General features: G+C 36.7%; 1 protein-coding gene across 2 annotated transcripts in view; it reads right to left on the bottom strand.

Annotated features, from left to right (window-relative positions):
- Positions 1–1,022: 1,022 nt before the first annotated feature.
- The window catches only part of RBPJ (recombination signal binding protein for immunoglobulin kappa J region), a 91,500-nt gene continuing 79,609 nt past the window's right edge, over positions 1,023–12,913 (bottom strand). Inside the window, exons 5-11 of one of the 2 annotated variants that reach the window (XM_072336313.1) lie at positions 12,368–12,542; positions 10,777–10,914; positions 10,452–10,564; positions 9,115–9,255; positions 6,113–6,268; positions 5,376–5,479; positions 1,023–5,258 (exon numbers count right to left, since the gene is read on the bottom strand). In XM_072336313.1, the coding sequence (XP_072192414.1) occupies positions 4,943–5,258; positions 5,376–5,479; positions 6,113–6,268; positions 9,115–9,255; positions 10,452–10,564; positions 10,777–10,914; positions 12,368–12,542 (1,143 nt within the window). In that variant the 3' untranslated portion in view covers positions 1,023–4,942. The remainder of the gene's footprint in view (positions 5,259–5,375; positions 5,480–6,112; positions 6,269–9,114; positions 9,256–10,451; positions 10,565–10,776; positions 10,915–12,367; positions 12,543–12,913) is intronic. The other variant, XM_072336314.1, reaches the window with a different exon arrangement.

Genomic DNA, 12,913 nt, shown 5'->3' with positions numbered 1-12,913 from the left:
AAAACAGTTCTGAGGCATAACCTGACCATACTGTCCCTGTTTCAAACAGCAGAAGTTTTATCAGTGCTGAATTCCTGGCTATCTGATAGCAAAGAATTGCATGTAGCTTTGTATAGATTTCAAAAATACACCTGTAATATTTCTTAATAGACAAAAGAATCTGTTTAAGTCATCAAAATTCTCCCTTTCTTGCTTCTCCCTACATCTTAACAACCACTTCACAGCCCGCTCTAGTCTTACAATTAAGCAAGCTTTGTCCCACACTGGCAGCTCTTCTGTGGTACCTTTCTGACACTCCAAGTTCTTTTGCTGCTGTGTCCATTTCCCTTCTCTTTGTAAGTCCTGGAAACTTTTCTTTAAACTCTCCGTTAAACTCTCCATTGTGATTAGAAGCTGATTAGTCTTCAGGTATGAAAAGGATGAAAATAAATCAGGTCAATGCTAAATGTAATAATACAGTGGCTAAAGTTAAACAGTTAAACACAGTTCTTTTTTTCTTATTTAATAAATAATATAAAAAAAGTGAACTTTCGTTTTGTTACATTATTGGGAAAAGAAAAAGAAAACAAAAACAAAACAGTTTCTTATCTAACTCCAGCAATGATACAAAGCCATAACGAAACAGACTCAGATTTGGAAGCCAGCTTTTTGGGTGGACATTCCATATCCCGTTTAAGTGGAGTCCAGTGTGCATAGCCTCACAACTACTGATGACTTTTCCACTCCTGGGCTTGTTCTTCTTTTGCGCCGTTCTGGTTCCACGGATGACCTCACTGTTCATTTGCAACAAGAAACCCCAAAACAAACACACTCCTTAGTTAAGATGAAGAAGAAAAATAAGCCCACAAAAACGTGGCAAAGGTTCAACAGGTGATCAATCATAACTGCTTTGACGGAATCATCATACAGATGTTCAGTTGGGTTTGTCGCATCAATAGTAACACGGCATTTCACTTTTAGCCTTGTAGAAAAAATTGCAGCCTGATACTATATGCACATATACACACACAGTACACTTGACAAAAAACACTTACGTGGTTTACATTTCACTTTTATTTAATCCTCAAAACTGCCCATATTGCAGGGTTTTGTTTTTTCTTTTTCTTGATGAAATATGGAACTGAGCAGTTCAATCTACAAAATTATGGTAAAAACTTGCTCATTTTTTCTACCTTATTGCTAAGAAACTTTACAGGTGCACAGTTTGTAAAAATAACCCTTTTAAGACTGAATGTATATACATGCTACAGGATTATTATTTTTTTAAATGACATTAGCGTAGCACCTCCATATGGGGCAAATGCAAATGCTGAACATAGAACATTCACAAAGTTAGAACCGCTCCTTTATAGCCTCTAAAGGAAAGAAACTGTTCAGTCTTAAAAGGGTTAAGTAGAAACCCTAATATACTTCTTCTAACAAAGCTGCCACTCAATCCCACAGTACAGTGCTGGAAAACAAAGTCAAAAGTCTGGCACAGGCAAGTATACACATTTGTTCAGTACTCATAAACACAGCTGCTTTTGAAATAAAGTAAATAACATGGTTAATAATTGAAGAGCATCTAGTTTCAGGATGGACACCCCTATGGAGTCATTTAATCTACAAGTGGGTAGTTTACTTCCAATAGATATTTTGTTTCACTTGGCATTAATATTTCGTATATGGGAATCCACAGATTAACAACTTGAGTTCATGTCTTTTCAGGTAACCATTCTGATCTTACAAGTCTGTGCAATGAAAAGAAGTAGAGAATACAATGACTAACACAATTGTGGGATGCCCTCGGGGCAAATAATTAGGAAAGGAAAACATCAGCAGCAGGTTATTAAAGACTATGCTAGTGTTGAATTCTGAAATGCAGTTCCAAACAAAAGAAAACAAGAAAAGGCAGAGCTAAATCTGAGCACACAGTTTGCTTTTTCATCCTACAGTTGGAACCACAACAACATTCTGAACACAGACTCAGTTTCTATGCATACAGAATTAACAGCAGACTTAACAGCTAGACTGGAACAATTATAATTGTTTCATACTGAAACATTCTAAAAGTAGTTGTATCAAAATGTTGAGATATTGTAAATATCATGAAAATTGGTTAACAGCTCACAAGGCCAATAAATGTAACAGTAACACCCCGCAGGAAAAAGTTCAGGAAGATAATATAACTGAACAAGGGGACATCTGAACCACAGTAAGGACTTGGAAGACCATTTCTGTATTACAAAGTAACTACTGGCAAAAATGGCGCCACAAGCCCAAAGGTAAAACGGCGTTTTAAATGGTCTTGTAAGCACAACTTAGTAATCTGTTTTTCACCCAAACGGCTGTAGTGTGTAGAACAGCAGAAATAAGGCTAGGTCGTTAGGTTCTTTACAAGTCAAGGAATATCATATCTATTGGGCAAAAATTATTGCAAATAAACAATATAAAAAAGTATTGCATTTACATGTAAAAATTTTAAAATAATGAGTATAAAAGCAGGTGTCAAGTTCTGAAACGCTATTTGAAGTATCCTTTGAAGGACAAAAGACTTGTTACGGTTTGCCTATTATGTGTATATCATGGTTTGTTCTTCAATATCCTCCTAAACTTGATATATATATATACACCTCTCCAATTCTCAGTCTAATTAGCGACGAAAATCTGTTGCTTCTGAATTAAACAGTACTGTGAGATACTTATGTGCTTCAAACAAAAACACTGTGAAATGATTCCTGCCACAACAAGACTAACATGAAGTTTTATAGCATATACACAAGTAAACAGATCTGCAAGTAAATGCCAGTAAACAGTTTAAAACAGAGATAAGGCCACAATGAATTCTGCCCTTGGTCACTGAAACAGAGATGAGGTGAGGCAGTATCCACTAGTGCTAAGGACCAGCATTGTGACTGTGTCATGGGAGTCTGTTTCATAATACAGCAGATCAAATATGAAGGCCTGTGGTAGGATACAAGCACATTTCAGAAGGACAGTGGCACTGATTTAAACTATTAGCTAAATATGTTTTATAACCGATTTCCTCTTTTAACCACATTGTTCTCACATGTACAGTGGAGCACTATAACAAACACGTAAAATGGAGCGTCAGAGTACACAAAATATGGTGCAGTGAAAATGCTTTAAAATGTTGGTGGGTGTTGGAACTGGAGTAAGTGGTCAGAAATAAAAACCCTATGAAAATGGTCAACAGGTAAGCTAGAAAGCAATGCAGCGTAGGAAGCCACAGGTTCACATTTACACAGCAGTTGTGGCTCATGCTTCAGGGAATAAAAAAGGCTGAACACACCATAAGATTCATAATTTGGCTTTTCAAGATCACGCTATCAGAACTTGTCCTACGATTCTATGTCTAGTTCTGTGACTAAGAACTAGTGGGATATATTTTCAATTACAGATGAAGCAGGCAGGTCCACAAGGAGAGCTAAAACACAGCAAAATCAAAATGAAAAACAAACACAACGACCAACAAAGTCAAAGTGCAAATGAGCCTTAAATTTATGATGGAGAGAAGACTTGAATGTTGCACAAGCTGTTGGCAGGGAAAGAGAAACCCATAGGAAATAAGGATGGGAGGAGTTGACATCTTCATAGTGCTTTTATGATTTTCTATTTGCCCATTCCTAAGTAATAAAATTTACTTTAGTTATTATGGTATGATCACTTCACAATGAAAAGCACGTTCTCAACACAAGTGTTACACTTAAAGTCTGGCCTAATTTACTGAGCAGTATGAAGAAAAACATGCTTTTTGTGACTCCTAGCCATGAAGGGCATCACCTACCAATCTCATTTGTAGCATATACTTCTCGTGATATTTTAGTTACATGCCAACAAGACAGAAGACATGCTGCCAAATGAAGTTATCGGGAACATTCCACTTTCGAAATAAAACATTTAACTTACACTTAATACAAATTATGTACAAGAACAGAAAAACCTGAACAGATTCTGAAACATTTTCAGATGCAATATGACTGCGAAAGGAAGAGGGAGAGTAACCCAGTAACAACCCTTCAAAAACACCAACGTATGCCTGTGACATGAACAATCATTAACATGACTGCTTGAGACGTCACCTCAAAACGAAACTCATGTAATGTTAGAACCTCATGAATTATCACTATAAATATATATTTAAAAAAAAAAAAAAAAAGGAAAACAGAAATAACTATTAACAATGACTGAAAACAGAGCACTAAAGTTAACATACATTGCATGTATTGCAGGCAAGGCAGAGGCATTTTTTAAAGCTTTTGCACAGACTTCATATAATCTTAAAAAAAATACGCTGGCCTTTACAAGGTTCTACTTGCTGAAATAAAAACAATTTCAGTTCATAAAAAGTCACAAGACTTCAGTTTAAAAAAAGAACAGTTCCAGCCACAGACCAAAAATATATATACTTTTTTTTTTTTTAAAACTGGAAGAGTATGGTAATTAGATTATACAAGCATGGTCAGGCTTGGAACCTGAATATACTTCAGAGCAAAAGCTCAGAGAAAAAAAAAATATAAACTATTTGGTAACAAAAGTGTACTATATGTTGTGATACAAAAAAGGTATGGTGAAAATGTACCTTTTATACTAAAGCTTATACAAGTTCCTTGGTCCATAAAAACTATGTTGTGTTCATGTTTTCTAGTTTGCTCAACATGTATCCCAGCCACATTTTTATTTCTTGCCCATTAAAAAAAAAAAACAGCTGAAAAATAGATTTTCAATAAAGTTCTTATGTTTTGGATGTTTTTTTTGTTTGTTTTTCTTTTCTTTTTTTTTATTGTGGCTTCTATATTTAAGATTAGCACTTGCAGGTAACCAGGTTCAAAACAATATCACCTAAAATGGAAAGGTGTTTTCCCATGAAACCACAAAAATTGTTCAGTTCTCTTGAACGTAGCACTTAAAAGTCAGTTAAAGTCCAAACAAACAACGGTAGTTAGGAAACTACAGTTGCTGTAGATGATGTGACGTTGGTTGGATTTGTGCTGACACTTGTGTAACTTCCCTCGCTGTTTGCATTTGTTTCACTGGAAGCCATGAGGCTTGAGTTGGCTCTGAGGATTGCTCCAGCAGCACTGCAGTGTGGTCGTGGCCCTGGTTCCGGTGTGTAAGTAAAGGTAAGGCTGGTGGAGTAAATTATGCCATCGTTACGGACCAAAGTTACTGGAACTTGGACGGGTTGACGGACCCACCTCCAACCCTCTCGAAATGCGGAAATATCTGGAACAACACATAGCATGCTCTCTGCACACCTGAAAAACAGGAGAGCCAACTTAGTAAACAAAAACTCAAGCTTAAAGAACGAGCATACGCTACACCAAACATCCCTTAAAATGTAACCCCCATAAAAGTAGTAGGAAACACCATACCTGTACATGGTTTCGGCTTCCACATCCCCAAACCAGACTCGTAAATTTGGAGTGAAATTCTGTCCTGTAAGTTCCAACATTGCTACATCCCCGCCACCATTCAACTGGATGAAGGGATGAGTATAAAAGAAGAAAACCCACACAAAAAAAAAAAACAAACAACCACACATTAATTAAGAACAAAAATACCCTAAAAAATTCTTTGTAGTGCACACATGAACTGTGAACAATGCTACCGATATCAGTGGGATGAAATAAACAGACCTACACAAGTGAACTGTAAAAACATAAACTCAAAAAGATACTACCAAACAGAGAACAACATCTTCCAGAGAACACTAAGAGAGCTTCACATTTTTGAACAGCAGATAGCTCATTTTCTTAACACAGTTTCGGCCTGGTACTGTTTGATATGTAAATGGCCGTTTCAAGAGGTAAAGCAGTTTTCTAAATAACCAAAAGAGAAGTAAAAGTCCTAAAGGTATCACCACCATAGTATCTTAAAAAAATAACATTCTTAATTTACAGAACAATATTATCATTATTCTTGTGATCAATATTAATAGCATTCATGTGATAGATACACATTCTGAAATGTAGCTGAGAAAAATTATTGCAACGTAATTATCTTATGTAAAGCTGGTAGGAATCTTTGCCTCAAGTAGTTCACTAAAGTAATATAAAATTTAAATGTAAAAAGAACAATCTTTTGTGAAACAAGTAAATACGTCACTTACTTGAAGACTTTCTACAACAGGCACAGGTGTCACTGGAGCATGGACCGGTCCCATCCCCTCATAAAATGTGTACTCTGCTTTATCTGTGCTAATGATTGTCCAAGAAGCTCCATCATTAATCATTTCTTTATTTGGTTCTTTTGGGCATGGAGTGGCCTTAAAAAGAAAGCAAGTTTTAAGTCTGTTCCGTAGAACTGTTTGACAGTCACAGAGCTAAAAAGCAGCTCAGTCAGTAACAGTATCTACTATTTTCATGACATGTTTCTCCATCTTTCACCTCCAACAAAATGCTCTGATTATTTTTTATTTTATGAATTATAACCAGCCAAGCACCAAGATTTACTTATTTGAAATTTGTTCTTTATCTACAAAAAGATGAAAGAAAACAAGCTAATATTCCAATGTTTGCGCAAAGACATGGGAGAAGCTGAAATGAAAACCCTGCAAATAAGCTAGAAACTTTTGCTATCTTTTTGTAAATCACGTACCATTACTGCTTTACATCCTTGTGTACTGTTTCTTCATGGCAGCACAAGCCCTCTTTGAGCAATTCCATTATTTTGCAGTCAATAAGGAAACTGTGCATAGGTTAATCATAGAAAAAAAACAGACTAGAAAACTACTCATAGCTAAATTCTGCCCGCTTACATAAAATTTTAGGGGCATCTTGATGTACAACCATCCAGTCACATTATCTAATGCTCTTCTGAGAGGGAAGTAAACTTCACAAATCTAACACAAACTGCCCAGTTGAAATGAAGTCAGGATCAAAGCTGAATTCAGACAGACTCTTTATCCTGATATGATCAGATTAAAAACCACTGAAAATAACTTGCAAGACAGATATGCAGTGAGGACAGTAACTGCTGACCTTTCCCAGCTCAAGACCCAACTGATATTTTTATTAGAAGCATGTGACACTTATACACTACTAGCCCAACTTCAAATGTGAAACTGTTGTATACTCTTTCAACAAAGGACATTTTCCCATTGACATGAACAGGCAGACAGTTTAACTCCTAACAAACAAAAACACATATCAGAAGTGAATGAGCCTGTACAAGATCCTTGACTAGAACCTACAAGATCCTTGACTAGAACCATCAGTTCTGCTAAACACCTGACTCAAAGTGGAAAGAAAATGCCACAGAACTTAATTCGGACAGCCCTGAGAGCTACATCAACAGAATGAAGACAGAGTCAGGGATGCAGACCTTAACATCCCTTACTACAAGAAATGTGGATACTATCAAAACACAAGTGCAGTGAATTGGAGCAGTGCATCCAGGCCTGTCCCCCCATCAAGATGCAGAGCTGTCGGAGCAGGTCCAGAGGAGGGCCACAAAGATGATCAGAGGGCTGAGCACTGCTCCTACCAAGAAAGGTTGAGGGAACTGGGCTTGTTTAGCCTGAAGAATAAAAGTCTCAGGGGAGACCTCACAGAATCACAAACCTCATTGTGACCTTCCAGTATTTAGAAGGGGACTGAAAATCCAGAAAGAGACCAACTTTTTACATTGTCTGTTTTCATTCACTCATGAAAGAACTGTGGTTTTTCACTCATTAAAAAATGGCTTTTCTTCTGCAAAGTGAGCACAGACTGGCTAGACTCCTACTTCAGAAACTAGATTCAGCAGTCAATATTCATCAGTGAAAGATAGCACACGTGCTTTCTTCCCCAGTCTTGGTCTTCTGGTCCAAGGAAAGAAACAGATAAAACATGATGTATTTCCTGACTAGCAGAAATACTTTATATTTTGTCATGATTCCAGTTACCAAAAAGCAATGACAGTCTAACATGCACTTTAACAGACAGTATTCAACATGTAGAATAAAAACTCAGAAAAGTGGGGTATCCTTTCACTCTCCCATGTGGAAAGTTCAGATCTCTTTTCAGGCTTAGCTCTGCAATTATTACGTAAACCGAAGAGTGTTGTTGAGTGAAAGTATGTCCCTGCAGTTCCATGGGTATTTCCAGCAGCTGTCAAAGCAGCAGGAGTTCCTAGTTCATTCAGCCCTTTCCACAAAGTAGTTTGAAAAAGATCAAACAAACAGCAAGGCTGATTCTGAGATACTGCAGTTCCTGTTTCATTGCTTCCTTTTCTTCCTGGCAAAAACCCATTCTGCTTTATGAGAAAAATACATTGATAGATACCTCTGCTATACACTAGTGGAAAAACAACAGACCTTGTCCACTTCTGACCCCTAGGTCATGAATGTTTGCTGAAATATGAACAAAGCTTCTCGCATTCTTCCCTCTATCACATTTGGTAAAGTCTCAGGTGATTTCTGTCCTAATCTTTCCTGCCCCCTCCCTTAAATTCAGGGAAATATTTTAAAATGCTAGCTTTCTACTTCCCAGCTTCTACCTTTCTTCCTCTGAACTGCTGTAAGAAATTTCTGAGACTTTACCAAGTTTGTTGGCCTTCCTGAAATACATTATTGTCTCTCTATACCCTGTACTATTTGAGCAGCCCTGGATTTTTAAAGAGATGTTGCAATGCCCAGTTGGAATTAAATCTGATTACCACTCTTGCTATTCTGTCTGGAATTACCGCAGTAGAAGTCTGCTAAAAGCGCACTAAGACACATGAGACTAAAGCAGCCTGCTAGCATATGATGAGATGTCAAAGCAAAACGAAAGCTACTATTATTTTTTTAGGCAGCTATTCCTTGGGGTTGATTCCCATTAAAGTAGCTCACTGGGGATAATAGCTTTCTCCACCTGCTGGAGAAAAATAGTTGAAGACAGATGAGTACATTCTTTACTGACAAATCAAATTCCTGTGGCTCTACTCTACTATCTACGCTTAGCCAAGAGCAAGACGATTCAACACTGCTAAGTACATCATGAAAAAGTACAATGAACTCTGCTGATTTTTCAAAAGAAACGTTCTCATTCAAAACCAACCACAAAACTGGCATTCATACATATTTGTAAATATTTGGGAAAAGTCTGCAGCCATGCTTTTCATCTATCAAAATAAGTTGGAACAACTCACTTGAAATTGGATTATTCTCTCCTGGGAAAGGCACAAATACATTCTCTCAGTGTCTTTAAGGTAAAATGCACATTTATGGAGCTGCGATACCGGATCATCTGCATCCAATAATGCTGTTTGCTTATCTACTTTTCGAATTATCTGTGAATGAAAGTCGTATACACATTTAGGGCAACTTCTGCACTTTTTTACATTGAAGATTACACTGAAGATTACGTATGTATTGTTAAGTACAGGAAGCTAAACATCAATTCTCAAGTTTCCAAGACTCCTGTTTTAATAACATTAGATTCACAATTCCCAATAATTTTGCATCAAGAACACAATATTCCAGTTACAATCAGTACTACTCCTTCAAAATGCTGTATGTATATATTTCACCTTTTTCCCTTTTCCAATAGGGAAAAAAAAAGTCTGGGCTTCAGCAAAACCTACTTTTGGTTTGTTTCTTGATATGAAAGAACAGTAGGTCAATTATTAGTAGCCATCTACAGAAGCACATGCTTCCAACATTGATAGTATCCATTACATTCTATTGCAGACTGTCTGCTGAACCAAACTAACAGAAAAATAAGGAGCTGCTCTAAACGTACTGAGATAGCCTTAAGCATGATATTGCAAATACAACAATCCCAGGTTATCTTAACAGTTACCTATAAGTAATATTTAATGACCAACTGAAAATAACAATTGCTACTGACAAACTGACTGTTCAGCACCAAAAATATACGCTGACTTAATTCAGAGTATTGTTTTGTTTTTAAAAATTAACTTACTGCCTTACAGGCAGTGGAAATATGTTGGAATAGTGGAGTTTTACCTCAATAGTGGAGTTTTTACCTCAGAGAAGTTTAATATTTCCTGTTATGCAATATGAGCAGAAGCAGCAGCCATTGCGCTCAAAGATTTCTTAGCTTAGATTTCTTAGATTTAGATTCCATCAGAATACTTTTAAATCTAGGCTGAAGTCAACAAATGAAATTGTCCTACTGGTCACAAAGCTTTTAAGTATTGATATTGTATAATGAATAAAGTATTTTGCTACAGAGGAATCTAAATTGATGTTTTTAAAATAGACCTATTTTTCTTTAATGACAGCCTGCAGATTAAACTACTTTGGTAGGTCTGAATTTTGAAAAGTTCCTTGTGCTTAGTTTTCTTGTAGCATTAATCTTAAGACATAAAGATAAAAATATGCTTTTACTGAAATGAATGTCATTTTCATATAAAATGTGTGTCACTAAAAGGAAAGGTAAAAAGCCAAGATTGTAAATAGTGCAATTATACTAAGCAGCCATATACAAGTTAACTATAACAGTGGAGAAATTAAATGTTACCAGTCTTGGGAGTGCCATGCCAGTAACGGAGCATACAAGTTTGACAGTCTGCCCATAATGAATGTAGCCATCTCTTACTGTGAATTCTTCTCCTTCCGATTCATCATCATCCACTGCATGAAAAATGAAGTTCCACATTATTTGTTTAAATAAGTGCTTTTCTCGGTATGAGGAACACCTAATACCACACTACTACATCAATTATATGCTCAGTAACAAAACAAATCTGTGCTTGGGCAATTAATAAGGAAGAAAAACACAGGACTTTTTTGTGAGGATGGAGGGAGGGAAGTTAAAATATACATATTCCTTCATTTTTACTTACAGAGATGAATGTAAAATGCTCCCCACTGTTGTGAACTGGCATGGAAATTACCGCCTTCTACGTGCAAATATCTGGTGCTAACTGTTTGGGATCGAAGTCTATTAAATAGTGCCACTTTTGTCCCTGATGCAATACATACTGCAAGGAATACATACAGACTTCAGATTATAAAATTACTTTGTTATTATTACAAAGAAAAGTAAGAAGTCACAAATACAATAAAATAAGCCGATGAATATTGGAAATCAAGAAATAAATCTCAATTACTGTTTGGATCATATGATACTTATAATTGTGACAGACCAAAAATAGTGACAAAACTGTAAGTGGGAAACATATAAAGGCTGTTCTCCAAGGGCATGCTAGTTCACTGAATTTTGCCACTTGGCCAAATAGGCCAGTGATTGCCAGCTGAAATTCTCCATTCACAGCTTTCAAATAACTGATTATTTGAACAGAAGCATTAGCTTACCCTTGAGAAATACTGAAGACTACTCTCAGTAGTCACTGCGTTTAAAGGATAAAGAAAACCTTCTTACAAATCACAACCAATTGAAAACAGTCTAATACATAAAATTGTAACCATGCCATTTAAGGTTTCTCAGATATGAACTTTCTTATGACTCAAGAGGGCAAAAGGCTAAGTCTGCTCCCCTAAAAAAAAAATATAAAATCAGCCACTATCATTTTGTCATCAAAACAGGCACGTTTCTTCTACTGTTAATATTTACTACTGAAAAATGCTTAGTTCATATTCACTGTCCATCAAAAATATCTGTCTGAATACGAAGTCAACAGTGCATACTCTGAGCCCACGGGGGTAATCTGCACAGCAACTGACCGCCTTTATTCATGTGGCATGCTAGCAGCCCCGAGATCCACATTCCATAGGTGAATGGGTTCCAGCCCAACACAGATGGAAGAGCCCTTTAAAGCACTAGTGAAGAGAGAAAAACAAACAAAAAAAATAACGGCATCTCTTGAGGTGCTCCAATGGAATGCAGGCAAAAACTTCGGAGAAAAAATAAAAATGCTCCCAATAGCACCAGAGATATCTTCAGTTAAAAACGGGGTAAGCAGATAAATCTGGGTGAAATATCATCATACAGATTTCTTAACCAACTATAAAAGTGACCGTGCAAAACATATAAAAATAAAAACAAAAATGGCATGAGACAGAAAGAAGGTGGCTGTGAGGTACAGTCTGGGAAACATGGCGCTACTCTTACCACAATCTGAAAGTTATCTATTCACTACTGATCAAAACATCCTAAGCACCAGATCAAGGCAGCTTAAGGGATTCAACAGCTTAGAAAGCTGAGACAGAGCATTCTTTACACATTTGCTTACAAGGATTTACTCCCCAGGATAAAAGTTTTGGGTGGATCTTTTGTATTTACTAAATAACTGTGACTGCATAAAACTAGAAAGCATAGTCAATACTGGACCATTATTAAATACATTGCTGTGTATAATTCTAAATTTAAAAATGAAAACTTAATACTTTATATTGTAATAATCTCAGAGTGTATTAAAAATAAAAAGGAGATAAAATTACTAAACATTAAGAAAAGAACCGTAAAATACTTACAGTCTGCATTTTTCAGTGACTGCTTCTTTTTAGAAGGCTTGGAGATGACTTTGATTCGTTTGCTGAGGAACACACCGATGTCATCACTATTGCCATAGAACATTTTTACTGATAGCATGAAGTGCTTTCTCTTGTCTGAATCTGATATGTATAACGTTTTGGCAGTGCAATAATTCTGTGGGTAAAAACATATTGTTTCTTTTTTCAAATTAGCTCAGCACAAGAAATGTGTAAAAAAAAGTGTGACCAGCAGGAGCAGAGAGGTAATCATCCCCCTGGACCCAACACTGGTGAGGCTGCACATCTAGTATTGTGTTCAGTTTTGGGCTCCTTACTACAAGACATTGAAAGGCCCTGGAACGTGTCCAGAGAAGGGCAACAAAACTGGTGATGAGTCTGGAGCACAAGGCTTATGAGAAACGGCTCAGGAAGCTGGGATTGTTTAGCCTGGAGGAAGCTCAGGGGAGACCTCATTGCACTCTACAACTTCCTGAAGGGAGGCTGTGATGAGGAGGGGCTTGGCCTCTTCTCCCAGGCAACAAACAG

The sequence above is a fragment of the Excalfactoria chinensis genome, chromosome 4 (genome assembly GCF_039878825.1).
Source record: "Excalfactoria chinensis isolate bCotChi1 chromosome 4, bCotChi1.hap2, whole genome shotgun sequence".
Classification (NCBI taxonomy): Eukaryota; Metazoa; Chordata; class Aves; order Galliformes; family Phasianidae; genus Excalfactoria; species Excalfactoria chinensis.
Note: the sequence above shows the minus strand (reverse complement) of the source record. Positions and strands in the feature narration are given on the sequence as shown.